The sequence below is a fragment of the Peromyscus californicus genome, unplaced genomic scaffold (assembly GCF_007827085.1).
Source record: "Peromyscus californicus insignis strain IS unplaced genomic scaffold, ASM782708v3 Scaffold_19__1_contigs__length_69161282, whole genome shotgun sequence".
Taxonomy (NCBI): Eukaryota; Metazoa; Chordata; class Mammalia; order Rodentia; family Cricetidae; genus Peromyscus; species Peromyscus californicus.
Window position 1 is genome coordinate 52,412,118 of NW_026294491.1, and position 19,656 is coordinate 52,431,773.

Below are 19,656 nucleotides of genomic sequence, written 5' to 3' on the forward strand. Positions count from 1 at the left end.
ACAGTTAAAAAGTAGAAAAGGCAACACACAAATCAAATAAATGCCATAGAGAACTAACTAATGCAATGCTTTATCAATTAAGTAAGGGGATGTCTTCATTAAGGAAAAAAAGAGGTAATTAAGTTTGGAGGGTGTTTACGTCAGGCCAGACACAACACAACAGAGGTTACTGCACCCAAGCTGCGGCCAGTGGAAGCACTCTGCCCTGTCTGGAAGTCCACATTCCCCTACCCTTGGGAGAAAAAGAGGAACTTCTGAGGACCCCACTCTGCCTTCTCATTTCTCCAGGACTGTTACCGTAGGAGGTCAGGACATAAAGTCGGAGCCAGGCAGACCTGGGTGTGATCGTGCTTTGCTACATAGTGGTTGGGGTGTCAATCTAAGATCATTGTACTTCTGCTTCCCAAAATATGTAGAAAGCAGGAAAGCATATTTCTCCCAGTGCTATTGAAGCTAAGACATAACGTATTATGCATACAAGTGTGGTGAGTGTACATGTTCAAGTGGGTGGTACATACAGATGCACGCACACACAGATGTGCATGGACAGGTGAAGGTCAGAGGTTGACATTGAATGTCTTCCTCAATTGATTGCCCGCTTATTTTTGAGGCAGGGTCTCTCACTGAACCTGGAGCTCCCTGACTGGACTAGGTTGGCTGACTAGTGAACTCCAGGTAACTTCTGTGATGGGATTATAGATGCACACTGATGTGCCTGAGTTCTTGAGTGAATGCTAGGGATCTAGACTCAGGCCCTCATGTCAGCAAACAGTTTACCGACTGAGACATTTTCCTAGCCCCACCCAGATTTCCTTTACTTTCTACTGAATAATTTTGCCGAAATGTCTTAGTTAAGGAACAAAAGAAAAAGAAAGAAAGAAATACATTGCCAAGTATGATGGCACAAGCCTTTAACCCCAGCTCTTGGGAGTCAGAGGCCAGCCTGGTCTACAAAGTGAGTTCCAGGACAGCCAGGGCTGTTACAAAGAGAAACCTTGTCTTGAAACACCAAAAGGAAGAAGGAGGGGGAGAAGAAACAAATACAACATCCCTTTCCTGAATAATGGGATTGGTGAAAAAATATGTTGAAAAGAGTTGGGAATACTTACCTGGCAGGGGAGATACCATGATCACGAAGGTGGTTTTCCCAGGGCGAGGCTTATCCATTGCACTCCGGATGTGCTGACCCCTGCGATTTCCCCAAATGCGGGAAACTCGACTGCATAATTTGTGGTAGTGGGGGACTGCGTTCACGCTCTCCCCTTAAAAAAAAAAAAAAAAAAAAAAAAGAAGAAAAGAGTTGGGATGCTGTGGATGAGCAATTCAACAGTAATTGGCTTATAATTAATTTGAGGCTAACAGGTTAATGATACAATTAGAAGATAGGGTTTATGCTTTGTGCTAAGCAATTTGAACTGAATGAAACAAACTATCACTTCAGACAGGTAATGGATATTTTCTTTTCAAACTCTAATCTTTCCAAGAGACTATAAATTTTAGGTTTTCCGAACAGAGACCAATTCCCCGCCTGGAATCCACGACTGTGATAATAAGAATCAGTGAACTATTTAATAGTTGAAAAACACCAACAGGTTTAACATTTACCAGCAATGAGGCTGCACAGATTAATTAAAATGTCACACTCCTTTGCTCTTAGCAGGCACTTTATGACACTATTGCAGGAACTGATTATCAAACCAAATGAGCATCATGAAAGTGGCTGAAGAAATACTCTTTTAAAATCTGGGGTTCATGCTAAGGGAGGCATCATAATGAGTGATCCCTTAGTCCTAAAAATGCTTATATCCAAGTTCCATTGATAAAGTATGCTTAAAATAAAAGTGGCTAGCTAATGCAACACTATAATGCAGAAATAGTTTATGAACTTTTTCACAAATTTCCAAACTAGTATGCATTATTTTCGAAAGAACAACCAAGATATGCAAATACATTTGCTTCTCAAAAAAAACGTACAATTAGCAGGTAAAGATGTTTGCAGCCAAGCCTGATAGCCTGAATTTGATCCCTGGGACCTATACGGCAGGAAGAGAGAATGGACTTCTGCAGGATTTCCTCACACCTGACACATGCGCTGTGTCATATGAATATGAATACACACAAAAGAAAGGAAGGAAGGAAGGAAGGTGTAATTACATAAAAGACCACTTGGACAGCTATTCTATTTATAGTTGAAGGTGTGCTTGAAAGTGGTGTATGTTTGTTTGTCTGTGTATGTGTGTGTGTGTGTGTGTGTGTGTGTGTGTGTGTGTGTGTGTGTGTGTGTACACATGTGCATGTGAGCACATGTAGAGTTCAGATGTCAACAGCAAGTGTTTTCCTCAAATTTCACCTTATTTTTTTTTTCTTGAGATGAAAAAAAATCCCAAATCTCATCAATTTGGCTATGCTTGCTGGCCAATAACGGCAGAAATCCTCCTGTCTCTACCTCCCCAGTTCTGGGATTAGAGGTATATGCCACCACAGCCAGCTTTTTACATGGATACTGGGAGTCAGAACTCAAGTTTTCATGATTATATGGCAAGCAATTTCCCAAATGAACCATCTCCCCAGCATGCTCTATTTTTTAAGAGATATTGTCCCTATGTGTTATGGTATCTTGGATGTCTAAGGCCACATAGAATTGCATTTGACTGTGGTTTTAATTGGAGATTTCAATGGATATTAAAAAGATACAACACTTTATGTTCAGTTTCTTTTTTATCATGTGTTGCTATACTGAAGGTGTGTCTCGTATGAAATGTTAATAATGCCCTCTTTAACCTGTCTTTTATATTGCATTACTGTAGAAGCATAAAATATTGATACATGATTTTTGCTTCCCAGAGTTTCATATATGTACAAATATTTCAGTCCTGGACTGAACCCAGGACTTTACACATGAGCTGTATCCCTGAGCTGTATCCCCAGCCCTGCTTTGACCTTTTTTGTTCTGAGATAGAATGTCACTAAGTTTCCCAAGCTGGACATGTAGCCCAGGCAAGTCTTGAACTTATTATGATCCCCCTGCCTTGGCCTCTAGAGTAAGTGGAATTACAGATCTGTACCACTGTGAGGTTTTGGGGTTTGGTTTTTTTTTTGAGTTTTTTTTTTTTTTTTTTTGTATTTGGTGATAAATGTATTGGTAACTTACTTTGACAAAGTTGTGCGAAATAATATTTAATATGTGTTTATACAGAATTATGAAATTTCATGTGGCAAAACGGAAGTTTAAGGAAACATTGCGCCCATATGATGTAAAAGATGTCATTGAACAATATTCTGCTGGTCATCTGGACATGCTGTGTAGAATTAAAAGCCTTCAAACACGGTACGAAATGGGTATGGAAACTGTCTGGGGTTTCCTACAACACACCAATCCTCTCAGTTCTGTATTTCTGATTCATTTTTGGTAGGCAACGGGAAGGTTGCTTTATAACATATACTGTATTCTTCTTTTCAGGTGTAAACCAAACAACCTCCCCATATCTCAGCTCCCTCTTCTGGAAAATGGAGAGAATGTCAGTGGTGCTTCATAGGGTTGACATGACCACTGACTAGTCAGTGTAGTTTGTAACATGTAGTAATCTGGAACCCTGAACTTGGTAAATGTTAATGATAGCCTAGCAATGTAGCTCAGTAGAACACTTTACAAAAGACCATAGCTTTCTCATCTGCTTATCACCCACATATCAGATGTAAAATCCTCATTAACCTGTTCTATCAGTGTAAACTAATCATGATTGTGATTTCATGATTTTTACGGTTAAATTCAGAGCTGACTGGTCCAAGGTAGAAACGAGTTACTTTGCTTGCATGCACATTTTTTCCTCTAGCAATTCCTTCATAAATGGTTTCATCATGCACCAGAAAGATGAAAAATTAATCTCATGTAATCTTGTGTTAAGAACATAATCAGGGGTGAGGGAGGGAACTCAGCAGTTAAGAGCACTTGATGCTCTTCCAGAGGACCCGAGTTCCCATCCCAGCACCCACAGTCAGGTGGACACTTCAGATCCAGGGAATCTGACACCTCCAAAGGTACCTGCACACATGTGGCAGACACACACACACACACACACACACACATAAATAAATAATGCAAATGACTCTTTTCTAAAAAGGAAGATCATCGGATCAATTGGCACAACTGTCACCTTGTTTCACCTTTTACAGATGTGATGCTTGCCTTTCTTTTTTTGAGCACTGCTCTTTTCCTAGTGCAGTGGCTCTCAACCTCTGGGTACATCCACCCCTCTGAGGGTCGAATGACCCTTTCACAGGGGTCACCTAAGATCAGGGAAGATATCAGATATTTACATTGCGGTTTATAACAGTAGCAAAATTACAGTTACAAAGTAGCAACAAAAATAATTTTATGGTTGGAGGTCACCACAAAGTGAGGAACTGTATTCAAAGTTCGCAGCATCAGGAAGGTTGATGACGTCACTGGCCTAGTGTCATCTGTATGGTTAGTGCCTATAACCAGGTATCTTCTTTGTCTGGCAGTGTTGATCAAATTCTCGGAAAAGGGCAAATCACCTCAGATAAAAAGAGCCGAGAGAAAATCACAGCAGAACATGAGACAACGGATGACCTCAGCATGCTCGGCCGGGTTGTCAAGGTTGAAAAGCAGGTACGGCTCAAACACGCGAGTTACCTTTCAGCCCTGATTCGTTCATCAAAACTGAGTCTATGCAACTCAAGTGTTCACATTAAAGTTAATGTTTTTAATTTTTATTCTATGTGTGTGAATGTTTTGCCTGCATGTCTATCTGTGCCCCACTTTTATGCCTGGTGCCTAAGGAGGTCAGGAGAGGCTGTTGGCTTTCCTGGAACTGGAGTTGTGAATGGTTGTGAGCTGCCATGTAGGTGCTGGGAGTCAAACCCAGGTCCTCTGAGAGAACAAGTGCTCTTAACCTACACTATCTCCCCAACCCCTAGAGCTAACCTTTTTTGTTTGTTTTTATTTTTGGTTTTTGAGACAGAATCTATCTACAGAGCTCTGGTGGTCCTGGAACTTGCTATGTAGACCAGGCTGGCCTTGAACTCAGAGATCTGCCTGCCTCTGCCTCCCAAGCACTGGGATTAAAGGTGTGCCCCCACCAGGTCTGGCCTCCTAAAGTTAATCCTAATGATCAGTACATATTAAAGGAATGAAGTGGAGAGTAGCTTATATATAGACAACGTCTTTAAAACACTTTTGGATTTCCATTGAGGGAAAATAAATTTTTATCTTGTCCGTTAATACTTAATCTGAAAGCAACTATAGAATTCCAACAGTAAAATAGCAAAAATCTATTTGTCAGATGTGTTTTTGTTTAATTTCATTGTTTCTTTTAGCTTCTTCCATTCAAAATAAGATTAAAAACCTTACCATAGTTGTGGCAAACATGGATTGTTAACCCTGAGGCTGTGTCTTCTCAGTGTTCTCAATGGAATTGTAAATATTCCAAGTATTCATTTGAAAGCATTTATTTATTTGTTTGTTTATTTTGGGGGGGGAGTGTTGGGGGCCAAGTCTCACTATGTAGCCCTGGCTGGCACTTACTATGTAGACCAGGCAGGCCTTGAACCCTTAGAGATCCGCCTGCCTCCGCCTCCCAAGTGCTGGGATCAAGGGTGTACACAACCAACCTGGCTTTAACTTTAAATTTAAAGTCTCTTAGATTGATACTTAAGTTCTTACTGAAATTCACTAGCATTCCAGAAAGGAAATCAGCCAGTGTAGCTAAGAAAAACATGCTGATTGAAAATCATCTTGAAAATTGCGTTTTAACAATGCTTGTATGATAAAAATATGTATATATATATTTATTTATTTTTCTATTATCAGCTTGATACAGTATAAATTCTTATCCTAATAGTGAAATGTTTCATTGAGGCTTGCCCAGTAATTGAGTAAAACCAAAACGTATTATAAGCCACAGTCATCCTAGGGTCCCCCCTGCTATGTAGCCTCCCTGGTTCTGTGGGTTGCAGGCTGATTGCTCTTTGCTAAAAAAAAAAAAAATTAAAAACTTAAGTTTTGAAAAGTAGAGTGGGGAGTGCAAAGGGGGTCACACAAAGGCCAGGTAACCCTCTCTCTCTCTCCCTTTCCTCCTCCGGCCCTGTCACCACCAGTGTGACACTCCATAACATTTGCCTTCATAGTATTTCTTTCACTGTTGTCAATAAAGTCTTATTTCACCTTTTAAATCCCATGAGTAAAGTCAGTCCTTCATAAGAGAGAGTTCTCATGTGTAACTCTTTCCCCCCCCTCCCCCCATTTTCAGGTCCAGTCCATCGAGTCCAAGTTGGACTGTCTGCTGGATATCTACCAACAGGTCCTCCGGAAAGGCTCTGCCTCCGCCCTCACGTTGGCATCGTTCCAGATCCCGCCTTTTGAATGTGAACAGACATCTGACTACCAGAGTCCTGTGGATAGCAAAGACCTGTCCAGTTCTGCACAGAACAGCGGCTGCTTAACAAGGTCAGCCAGCGCCAACATCTCGAGAGGCCTGCAGTTCATTTTAACGCCAAATGAGTTCAGTGCTCAGACATTCTATGCGCTTAGCCCTACTATGCACAGCCAAGCAACACAGGTGCCAATGAGTCAGAACGATGGCTCCTCCATGGCGGCCACCAATAACATTGCAAACCAAATAAGCGCAGCAACCAAGCCAGCAGCCCCAACAACTTTACAGATCCCACCCCCTCTCCCAGCCATCAAGCACCTGGCCAGGCCGGAGACTCTGCACCCAAACCCCACTGGCTTACAAGAAAGTATTTCTGATGTCACCACCTGCCTTGTTGCCTCCAAGGAAAACGTGCCGTTTGCACAGTCCAATCTGACCAAGGACCGTTCCCTGAGGAAAAGCTTTGACATGGGAGGGGAAGCTCTGTTGTCTGTCCGCCCCATGGTGCCCAAGGACTTGGGCAAATCTTTGTCTGTACAAAACCTGATCAGGTCAACAGAGGAACTGAACTTGCAGTTTTCGGGCAGTGAGTCGAGTGGCTCGAGAGGCAGCCAAGATTTTTACCCCAAGTGGAGAGAATCTAAATTGTTTATAACTGATGAAGAACTGGGTGCCGAGGAGGCAGAAACAGATACTTTTGATGGCACCCCACAGCCTTCGGGGGAAGCTGCTTTTACATCGGACTCTCTAAGGACTGGAAGGTCGCGGTCATCTCAGAACATTTGTAAGACAGGAGACAATACAGATGCCCTCAGTTTGCCTCATGTCAAACTGAACTAAGTTCTTGGTTTTCTTTCTAGGCATAGCTGTTCTTTTAGCCATACATATCACTGCATGAACTATTCTGAAAGCCCTTCTAAAAAGTCGAAATCGCAAGAATCAGGAAGAACATGAACGGCAACTTATAAGCCCGTTATCTTTTAATTGCATGAAAATGCATGTTTAGGGATGGCAGAAATTCCAAGGTGCATCAACATTAACCCATGCATTTAGTAATGTACCTTGAATCTAAAATCCCAAGCAAACAGTCGCTGCTGATGCTATGGGGTGTGCGAAGATGTCGGGATTAGTTCAATCGCAAGAGTTGACACTGTGCTTTGAAAGTGTGAGAGTAAACACCTTCAAATTCCAGGCATTTCTGCTTTATGACTAGATACAAAGTACACTTTCAAAATTAGGCCATGATGTATGTTTAGACACAATGGCTTAGCAACAACTGCTAATAACACAAGTAAAGCAGAATTTGGAACATAACAGAAATGGCTGCTTATTTCCAGATATCTTTGCCAACCCATTCCTCCTCGGTCATTTTATTAATGTAATTTGAATGTCAATCTGTGTGCTTTTGGTAACTTAGCGGTGTGGCAGGCAATTTTGCACATCATTTTCATGTTGTCCTTTGTGCTGAGAATGTTTTCTAATTAGAAAATGGGCAGAGAATGCTGTTCAGGCCAGTGGGGCAGGAGACTCACTCTTCCCTGGGCATCTTCAACTTCATGAAAGCATAGTCTCTGATGGAGGAGTCAACTCTGTAAATGGTCCATCTCCTCACACGCCTATGAGCTCCTGATGGGTCTAGCAGCCTGTGGCCCTGGGCTGGTCTCTCTGTGAGAACACAAGGACAGGGTTGCCCATCCTGTGCACTCAAATGGCCAGTGTGACCAGCTATTCCCATTTAGTAGGCATGCAGGTAGGGTCTGGGGAAGGGGATATCTACATGAGATGGAGGGAAGACTTGGAAAGACTACACAAGCATTACCACATGGGTGACATTAAAGGAAGTGACTCCCCACCCCCAAAGGGCAGTGAGTAGAGAAGCCAAAATGAAAACAACTAGATTTTTTAGAAAATAAATATTGCTAGGAAGTTCAACTACCTAAACATCTCTTATTCTTGTATAACAGAGAATTTTTGCTAGCTATTTATTTTTAATATGCCCTGAGTGTCTTTTGCTATTATGTAGTACATTTTGCACAGGAAAGGCTAAAACTAAACTTCCTTTACTTTCATATTACAGTGAACATTTTTCTATTCTCCCCGACAATATTATCCCAAATATGAAATTATTGGCTCAGTTTCCAGGTTATGAACATTTATAATCACAAACCAGATAACATTGGATGTGGCGGCCAATCAAAACCCCGTAGTAATGTATTGTGATGCCAAAGAAACAAATAAAAAATATATATATTCAAAATGTATTTCTCAAAAGGCAAGCAATACTGGCTGCTTGTTAGAACTGAGCCCCGCACCTGTAATCACTGCACTGGGGAGACTGAGACAGGGGATCACGAGTTCAAGGCTAGCCTGGATTATACAGCAAAATTGTGTCTCAAAAATAGAGAGACAGAACTAAGTATCTTGGACCATCAGGATATTGACCAAAGTAATAACATTCTAGTAGGCTTAGAGAGCCAAGTAAGTATGCATGCCTGTAATCCCACTATTTGGGAGGTGGAGGCAGGAGGTTCAGGAGTTTAAACCAGCCTTGGCTATATGAAGCCTAGACTCAAAAAATAAAAGGAAGGGAGGAAGGAAAAGTCTAAGGAAAGTTGGCTAGGCTTGAATGACCAAAGGATTCGTGAAAGAAGACATTTTTTTCTTAGCAACTATTAGTGCTGGGGTTGGGGGGTGGCTTCTTTCAGTATCCAGGCCAAATGAGAGAAATCTGTTTAAAAAAGGGAGTCCTCCGAATCCGCCAGCCCTTCCCAAGGCTCTCCCCCAGCAGAATTTTCCTTGTCTCTGAGTCTCCGTTACTTTTCCTCCCTTCACTGTTTGGTGACTCCTCACCACGATTTGCTCTAGAACTTCACCAGGCCTTAACCAGCCTTCACCCTCAAGCAAAGCAATTCTCTCTTCCTCAGATGTGCTTCCCAGCCTCAGTTTTGACAAATGGTGAAATGTTAAAAGTCTTCCTTCTTTTCACCCCTCTAGGATGCATCCAGGGTGTGGTTGTACACACCTTTAATCCCACGGGCTTGAGAGGTGGAGGCGGGTAGATCACTGTGAGTTCAAGGCCAACCTGTCTACAATGTATGTGCCTGGATAGCCAGGGCTACCTAGAGAAACCCTATCTCAAAAAAGAAACAAACAAGCAAACAAACAACAAACAAATGAAACTTTCTTAGACTATGGTACAGTCTCCTGGAGTATAGCATTCAGGATCTTTTGGCCCAGGAAAACACTGATAAGATAAAGTGTGAATTTTACCTTCTATTGAAAAATGTTTATCAAGCCTTTAAAGCTATTCTTTTCATCTTCCAAACAGAAAGCTACTCAATTATTGATGTGATTTTTTTCATTTACCAATGTCTCCAACCACCCTGAAGTAATGATGTACCCTTCAAAGGATTTACCCATGTGTGTATACACAAAACAGATCCCTCCATTGAGCAAAAGCCAGAGATACCTGCCTGGTACTCAACAAGATTCACTCCAAATAATAGCTGAGGAAGAAGGAGCTGAGAGCTTCCAGACAGCACTGATACTGTCTCAGGTTGAACCCCACTGGCAGCAAGAATTATGAATGTATTGGGGACCCCGTCTTAGGCATCCTCAGGTCTCAAACACAGTACAGTTCATCTAACACAGCTGACGACTGAAGATTCAGAGACAAAAGTCAAAACACATTGCTGTGGTCTTAAGCAAAATGTGAAAAACTACATTGTGAAAAATGTTTGTACATTGAAGCCATGACCATTTTGTGTATTTTATTCTAGCACAAAAACTCTTGGACATTGCAAGATAGGTTTTTGGCGCTTAAACTTCAGGGTTATGTCTATTATGCCATTCTCTGGGGGAATGGAGGAAGGGGAGGTCTCCCGGTTACACTTAGCAGAGACCCAATGCTCCACCCAAAGAGTGTCTGGGAGCACAGTTAAGCTGAGCACACTAAGTAGCCTTGTGCTTTCTTAGCTCAAGTTCGTCTGCCTTATGCAATGCATAAGGTTGATCACGCTAATACCTACATCAGTCATCCCTTGTAGGAGGTTAACTAAAAAATGTTGCCATGTCTAATCTAAATGGTTGCATTTTGTTCAACCAAATTAGTATCTGTAGATGGCAAGTTCATTTAATTTAAGATGCTTTACCGGGTTTTCTGATTCTTTAATAGTTTCTTCTTCGTAGGTGCCTTTCTGACCTCCCATTGGCTCAGTTTTGTCCAGAAGGTTCTTAATCTGAAAGTCAAACAAGCCTAATAGAGGAGTTGAGGCACAAACCAACTAAATATCATACCCATTTTTAGAGCAAAACCATAAAGAATGATGAAACCCAGGCAAACAGATCATTCAATCAAATCAAGGAAACAGCATAAATGCTAATTCCCCAGAACCTGATTTTTTTTCTGCCTTAAATGACATGGTTGTGTTTTTGTAAGAAAAATTTAATTTAATATAATTATGTGCATTTAAGTGAGCAGTTCTAAAAGTCATGTAGGAAAACAATTGTCTGTTTCCTGAAAACAACTAAATCAGGAATATCATACCCATTTCAAGCTATCGTTAAAATGTAATTTCCTTTGCTGTCTTTTACTGAGATTATTTGTTTTAAACTAAAACATTAAAAAGATGTCTATAAACAGCGAGTGTGACTGTTTTTATCCACAACAAGTGACTGATGCAACCACACACAGATTTTGTAGTAAAGTATGTTTGTGACTCTGGTAGAGAAACTGTTGTATCTGGGAGTGTAGGAGATTTGCATATGTTCTCAAGGATATCATAAGAAAAACTGTTGTTTTGTTTTGCTTTGATTTGATTTTTGAGGATTCAACTCAGGTCCCTGACCACCTGATCCCCAGGCCAAGAAGAACATAATTTGATATGGATCACAACTCAGACACCAGTCCATGCGGTTATTGTGTTGACTACAAATTGAATAGCTTTTATCTATACTTCCTGGGAATAGAAATTTTTTAGATTGCCGATTGATGTTGATTTTAGAATATTTGAAAATACGTAATCTGCTTTAGGGATGGGATCCAAGCCTAAACACAAAATCCGCTGTGTCACATACACTCAAATCTAAATTCTTACAAATAGACAAGTACTCAGCCATGGAGCTTACCCCAGATATTTATATACTATTTTTAATAACTTGTGCCATGGAAGAAAGTTTCATGGAATGGAATTTCCTATTTATGGTGTTCATGTCAGCACTCAGAAACTACTGAGAGCCTTGGGGATTCAGTCCTAGCGATACCCAGCCAGGATAACAAAGGGGTTTGCTAAACAAGTGATAAGAAACAAAAAGCAGGTAGATGCCCAGTGCAGATCCTATGGGTACATGCACTCAGCTCTGCCTTACCAGGAAAATGTTTATACCTCAAAGGAACACTGTCCTTTCCTCCACGAGAAACTCCATTACAGGGTCTGAAGAAGTGGCTCAGCAGTTAAGAGTGCTTACTGCTCTGAAATTTGTAGACAAATGGATGAAACTAGAAAAAATTATCCAGAGTGAGGTAACCCAAACCCAGAAGGACAAACATGGTATGTACTCACTCATAAGTGGATTCTAGATATAAAGCAAAGAACAATCAGACTGCAACACACAGAACCAGAGAAGCTATATAGCAGGGGGGACCCTAGGATGACTGGCTTATAATAAGTATTGGTTTTACTCAATTACTGAGCAAGCCTCAAGGAAACATTTCACTATTAGATAAGAATTTATACTGTGTCAAGCTGATAATAGAAAAATAAATTAATTAAAAAATATAACCATTTAGAAATTCATCTTAAAAAAAAAAGAGTGCTTACTGCTCTTGCAGAGGACCCAGGATCACTTCCCAGCACCCACCATTGAGCAACTCACAACCTCCTGTAACTCTAGTTCCAGAGAATCGGACACATTCTCCAAGGGCACTGCGTACATTTGACACACACAAACTCAAGGAGGAGCACACACATAAAATCTAAGAACAAATAAATCTTTAAAAATAATAATAAACCCCACCGGGAAGGATCCCCTTCTCCAAGACCCCTGGCAGACCCTGCAGTCTCCACGCCCTGCCCCCACTCCCATCCCCCTGAGCCCCAAGCCTCTTCCTGAGACTTAGAGGCTGGCCACCAGCTCCCATCTTGCTCGGACTTCCCTTTTGGAAAACTGGTGAGTGCCCTTCCTTGCCCCAGACCCCATCCCTGGGCACCAGCCACTCCAGGGAAGACCTGCCCAACTTGGCCCCAGGTTCTGGCCACCGGGCAGGTTCCCTGCTAGCCCCACCGGGAAGGATCCCCTTCTCCAAGACCCCTGGCAGGCCCTGCAGTCTCCACGCCCTGCCCCCACGCCCATCCCCCTGAGCCCCAAGCCTCTTCCTGAGACTTAGAGGCCGGCCCCCAGCTCCCATCTTGCTCCGGACTTCCCTTTTGGAAAACTGGTGAGTACCCTTCCTTGCTCCAGACCCCATCCCTGGGCACCAGCCACTCCAGGGAAGACCTACCCAACTTGGCCCCAGGTTCTGGCCACCGGGCAGGTTCCCTGCTAGCCCCACCGGGAAGGATCCCCTTCTCCAAGACCCCTGGCAGACCCTGCAGTCTCCACGCCCTGCCCCCACGCCCATCCCCCTGAGCCCCAAGCCTCTTCCTGAGACTTAGAGGCTGGCCCCCAGCTCCCATCTTGCTCCGGACTTCCCTTTTGGAAAACTGGTGAGTACCCTTCCTTGCCCCAGACTCCATCCCTGGGCACCAGCCACTCCAGGGAAGACCTGCCCAACTTGGCCCCAGGTTCTGGCCACCGGGCAGGTTCCCTGCTAGCCCCACCGGGAAGGATCCCCTTCTCCAAGACCCCTGGCAGGCCCTGCAGTCTCCACGCCCTGCCCCCACGCCCATCCCCCTGAGCCCCAAGCCTCTTCCTGAGACTTAGAGGCCGGCCCCCAGCTCCCATCTTGCTCCGGACTTCCCTTTTGGAACACTGGTCTGGCTGAACCAAGTGTGCGGATAAGGCCAGTAACGAACCACAAGGAGATGGGCAGACGTCAAGGCAGAAACATATACAACAAAATGAATAGCAATACAGCATCACCAGGCCCTAGCCCTCCTCCAACACCTAGACCTGAACATCAGAAATTGGAAGAAGCAGAAGAAAACAGCCTTATGAATGACATCATGAAGAAGCTAGAGGCTTGTGTAGAGGAAAAGACAAAAAAATGTGAAGAACGCTGTAAACAACTAGAGGAAAGGGCAAACAAATTAGAAGAAATCAATAAAGTCCTGGAAGAAAACAATAAAATACTGAGAGAAAATCAAGAAAAATCAATGAAACAAATGAAGGAAACAGTCCAAAACCTGAAAAGGGAAATAGAAAAAATGAAGAAGACACAAACAGAGGGAATGCTGGAAATAGAAAATCTGAGAAAACGATTGGGAACTTCAGATGCAAGTATAATCAACAGAATGCAAGAGATGGAAGAGAGGATCTCTAGCGTTGAAGATACAGTAGAAGAAATACATTCATCAGTCAAAGAAAACACTAAAGCCAACAAAGTCATGAACCAAAATGTCCAAGAAATTTGGGACACCATGAAAAGACCAAACCTAAGAATAATAGGGGTCGAAGAAGGAGAAGAATACCAACTCAAGGGCACAGAAAATATATTCAACAAGATCATAGAAGAAAACTTTCCCAACTTAAAGAAGGAAATGCCTATGAAGATACAAGAAGCTTATAGAACACCAAACAGACTAGACCCCCAAAAAAAGTCCCCTCGCCACATAATAGTTAAACAACTAAACGTACAGAATAAAGAAAGAATATTAAGAGCAGCAAAGGAAAAAGGCCAAGTGACATATAAAGGCAAACCCATCAGAATAACACCCGATTTCTCAATGGAGACTTTGAAAGCCAGAAGAACCTGGACAGATGTAATGCAGACACTAAGAGACCATGGATGTCAGCCTAGACTAATATACCCAGCAAAACTTTCAATCAACATAGATGGAGTGAACAAGACATTCCATGACAAAGCCAGATTTAAACAATACTTATCCACAAACCCAGCCCTACAGAAAGCACTAGAAGGAAAATTCCAACCTAAGGAAGTCAGATACACCCTCGAAAACACAGGCAACAGATAAAGCCACAGCAGTAAACCCCAACATATAGAAGTACCCACACATCACCACCAAAAAATAACAGGAATGAACAATCACTGGTCATTAATTTCCCTCAATATCAATGGACTTAATTCACCTATAAAAAGACATAGGCTTACAGAATGGATACAAAAGCAGGACCCATCTTTCTGCTGCATACAAGAAACACATCTCAAATTCGAAGATAGACACTACCTAAAAATAAAAGGCTGGGAAAAGACTTTCCAATCAAACGGTCTTAAGAAACAAGCGGGTGTAGCCATCCTGATATCCAGCAAAATAGACTTCAAACTAAAATCAATCAAAAGAGATCAAGAAGGGCATTACATACTCATCACAGGAAAGATCCACCAAGATGAAGTCTCAATTCTGAATATTTATGCCCCAAACACAAGGGCACCCACATATGTAAAAGAAACATTACTAAAGCTTAAATCACATATAAAACCCCACACATTAATAGTGGGAGACCTCAACACCCCACTTTCACCACTGGACAGATCTCCCAAATTGAAACTTAACAGAGAAATAAAGGACTTAACTGATGTCATGACTCAAATGGACTTAATCGATATCTACAGAACATTCCATCCTAACAAAAAAGAATATACCTTCTTCTCAGCACCCCATGGAACCTTCTCTAAAATTGACCACATACTTGGCCACAAAACAAATCTAAACAGATACAAAAGAATTGGAATAACCTCCTGTGTTCTATCAGACCACCATGGTCTAAAGTTAGATTTCAACAACAACAAAAACTACAGAAAACCTGCAATCTCATGGAAACTGAATAATACCAAACTGAATCACCAATGGGTTAAGGAAGAAATAAAGAAAGAAATTAAAGACTTCCTAGAGATCAATGAAAATGAAGGCACCACATATCCAAATTTATGGGACACTATGAAAGCAGTACTAAGAGGGAAATTCATAGCACTAAATGCCCACATAAATAAGTTGGAGAAATCTCACACTAGAGACTTAACAGCATACCTGAAAGCTCTAGAACAAGAAGAAGCACAGTCTCCCAGGAAAAATAGACGCCAGGAAATTATCAAAGTGAGAGCTGAAATCAATAAAATAGAAACAAAGAGAACAATACAAAAAATTAATGAAACAAAGAGTTGGTTCTTTGAGAAAATCAACAAGATAGACAAGCCCTTATCCAAACTAACCAAAAGACAGAGAGAGAGCATCCAAATCAACAAAATCAGAAATGAAAAGGGGGACATAACAACAGACATTGAGGAAATCCAGAGAATCATCAGGTCATACTTCAAAAACCTCTATTCGACAAAACTGGAAAACCTAAAAGAAATGGATAACTTTCTGGATAGGTACCACATACCTAAGTTAAATCAAGACCAGATAAACTATTTAAATAGTCCAATAACCCCTAACGAAATAGAAACAGTCATTAAAAGTCTCCCAACCAAAAAAAGCCCAGGACCAGATGGTTTCAGCGCAGAATTCTACCAGATCTTCAAAGAAGAGTTAATACCAATACTCTCTAAATTGTTCCACACAATAGAAACAGAAGGAACATTACCAAACTCCTTCTACGAGGCTACAATAACCCTAATTCCTAAACCAAACAAGGATACAACAAAGAAAAAGAACTACAGACCGATCTCCCTCATGAACATTGATGCAAAAATACTCAATAAAATACTGGCAGACTCCAAGAACACATCAAAACAATTATCCACCATGATCAAGTAGGATTCATTCCAGGGATGCAAGGGTGGTTCAACATACGAAAGTCCGTCAATATAATACACCATATAAACAAACTCAAAGAAAAAAACCATATGATCATCTCACTGGATGCAGAAAAGGCATTTGACAAAATCCAACACCCCTTCATGATAAAGGTATTAGAGCGATCAGGAATACAGGGAACATACCTAAACATAATAAAGGCAATTTACAGCAAGTCAACAGCCAACATCAAATTAAATGTAGAGAAACTCAAAGCAATTCCACTAAAATCAGGAACGAGGCAAGGCTGTCCACTCTCCCCATACTTATTCAATATAGTACTTGAAGTTCTAGCCAGAGCAATAAGACAACATAAGGAGATTAAGGGGATACAAATTGGAAAGGAAGAAGTCAAGCTTTCCCTATTTGCAGATGACATGATAGTATACTTGAGCGACCCCAAAGATTCCACCAAGGAACTGATACAGCTTATAAACACCTTCAGCAACATAGCAGGATACAAGATCAACTCAAAAAAATCAGTAGCCCTCCTATATACAATGGACAAAGAAGTGGAGAAGGAAATCAGAGATACATCACCCTTTACTATAGCCACAAATGACATAAAATACCTTGGGGTAACACTAACCAAGCAAGTGAAGGACCTATATGACAAGAACTTTAAGTCCCTGAAAAAAGAAATTGAAGAAGATGTCAGAAAATGGAAAGATCTCCCATGCTCATGGATAGGCAGGACTAACATAGTAAAAATGGCAATCTTACCAAAAGCAATCTACAGATTCAATGCAATCCCCATCAAAATACCAACACAATTCTTCACAGACCTGGAAAGAATAATACTCAAATTCATATGGAAAAACAAAAAACCCAGGATAGCCAAAGGAATCCTGTACAATAACACAACTTCTGGAGGCATCACGATCCCTGACTTCAAGCTCTACTATAGAGCTACAGTAATAAAAACAGCTTGGTACTGGCATAGAAACCGACATGTGGACCAATGGAATCGAATTGAAGACCCTGACATTAATCCGCACACCTATGAACATATAATTTTTGACAAAGAAGCCAAAAGTGCACAATGGAAAAAAGAAAGCATCTTCAACAAATGGTGCTGGCAAAACTGGATATCAACATGTAGAAGGCTGCAAATAGATCCATATCTATCACCGTGCACAAAACTTAAGTCCAAGTGGATCAAGGACCTCAACATAAATCCAGCTACTCTGAACCTGCTAGAAGAGAAAGTAGGAAGTAGTCTTGAACGCATTGGCATTGGAGACTACTTCCTAAATAGAACACCAGTAGCACAGACTCTGAGAGAAACAATCAATCAATGGGACCTTTTGAAACTGAGAAGCTTTTGTAGAGCAAAGGATATGGTCAACAACGCAAAGCGACAGCCTACAGAATGGGAAAAGATCTTCACCAACCCCACATCTGACAGAGGACTGATATCCAGAATATATAAGGAACTCAAGAAATTAGACATCAAAATGCCCAACAGTCCAATTAAGAAATGGGCTATAGAACTAAACAGAGAATTCTCAACAGAGGAAACTCAAATGGCCGAAAGACATTTAAGGAATTGCTCATCATCCCTAATCATCAGGGAAATGCAAATCAAAACAACTCTGAGATACCACCTTACGCCTGTCAGAATGGCTAAGATCAAAAACACTGAAGACACCTTATGCTGGAGAGGATGTGGAGCTAGGGGAACTCTCCTCCACTGCTGGTGGGAATGCAAGCTTGTACAACCACTTTGGAAATCAATATGGCGCTTTCTTAGAAAATTGGGAATCAATCTCCCCCAAGATCCAGCTATACCACTCTTGGGCATATACCCAAGAAATGCTCAACCACACCATAAGAGCACTTGTTCAGCTATGTTCATATCAGCATTGTTTGTAATAGCCAGAACATGGAAACAACCCAGATGCCCTTCAACTAAAGAATGGATAAACAAAATGTGGTACATATACACAATGGAATACTACTCAGCAGAGAAAAACAATGGCATCATGAGGTTTGCAGACAAATGGATGGATCTAGAAAAAATCATCCTGAGTGAGGTAACCCAGACTCAGAAAGACAAACATGGTATGTACTCACTCATAGCAGGATACTAGACATGAAACAAGGATGAATTGTCTGCTACTCACATCACCAGGGAGGCTACCCGGAAAACAGGACCCCAAGAAAGACACAGGGATCGCCCAATGACAGAGAAATGGAATGAGATCTACATGAACAGCCAGGACATGAGTGGGGGTAATGAAAGGCGAGGGTCGAGGGAAAGAGAGCTTGGGGGAGCGGGAGATCCCAGCTGGATCAACAACAGAGAGGGAGAACAAGGAATAGGAGACCATGGTAAATAAAGACCACATGAGAACAGGAAGAAGCAAAGTGCTAGAGAGGCCCACAGAAATCCACAAAGATACCCACACAACAGACTGCCGGCAATGGTCGAGAGACAGCCCGAACTGACCTACTCTGGTGATGGGATGGCCAAACACCCTAATTGTTGTGCTAGAAACCTCATCCAACTACTGAGGGATCTGGATGCAGAGATCCATGACTAGGCCCTGGGTGGATCTCTGGGAGTCCAATTAACGAGAATGAGGAGGGTTTATATGAGCGAGAATTGTTGAGACCAAGGTTGGATAAAGCACAGGGACAAATAGCCAAATGAATGGAAACACATGAACTATGAACCAATGGCTGAGGGGTCCACACTGGATCAGGCCCTCCGAATGGGTGAGACAGTTGATTGGCTTGATCTGTTTGGGAGGCATCCAGGCAGTGGGACCAGATCTTGTGCTCATTGCATGAGTTGGCTGTTTGAAACCTGGGGCCTATGCAGGATTGTTTGGCTCGGCCTGGGAGGAGGGGACTGAACCTACCTGGACTGAGTCTACCAGGTTGACCTCAGTCTGTGTGGAAGGCTTTGCCCTGGAGGAGATGGGAATGGGGGGGGGGCGTTGGGGGGAAGGTGAGGGGGTCGGGAGGGGGGAGAACAAGGGAATCCGTGACCGATATGTAGAACTGAATTGTATTGCAAAATAAATTAAAATAAATTAAAAAAAAAATAATAATAATAAAAAATGCTTCCACTACAGCCAGCCACGGTGGCTCACACCAGTAGATGTATCTTTTTTGACAAGAGGTTTGCTATGAGTTGGAGGCTAGCCTGAGGCTACATAATGAGACTCTGTCTAAAAAAATAAATACCAGCCGTGTGGTGGTGGCACACACCTTTAATCTCATCATTCCTGAGACTGAGGCAGGGGGATCTCTGTGAGTTCAAGGCCAGCTTAATCTACAGAGTGAGTTCCAGGACAGCCAGGGCTATACAGAGAAACCTTGTTTCAAAAATAAAAATA

General features: G+C 41.9%; 1 protein-coding gene and 1 non-coding gene across 3 annotated transcripts in view; both read left to right on the top strand.

Moving 5' to 3' along the window:
• Positions 1 to 11,040, top strand: part of Kcnq5 (potassium voltage-gated channel subfamily Q member 5) — a 557,372-nt gene extending 546,332 nt beyond the window's left edge. For both annotated transcript variants that reach the window (XM_052745346.1, XM_052745345.1), the window contains 3 exons: positions 3,197 to 3,328; positions 4,507 to 4,633; positions 6,273 to 11,040. In XM_052745346.1, coding sequence (XP_052601306.1) covers positions 3,197 to 3,328; positions 4,507 to 4,633; positions 6,273 to 7,235 — 1,222 coding nt within the window. In that variant the 3' untranslated portion in view covers positions 7,236 to 11,040. The remainder of the gene's footprint in view (positions 1 to 3,196; positions 3,329 to 4,506; positions 4,634 to 6,272) is intronic.
• On the top strand, positions 1,102 to 1,265 carry LOC128115091 (U1 spliceosomal RNA). Its single transcript, XR_008219987.1, has one exon. It is a non-coding gene; the product is annotated as a U1 spliceosomal RNA (small nuclear RNA).
• Positions 11,041 to 19,656: the final 8,616 nt, after the last annotated feature.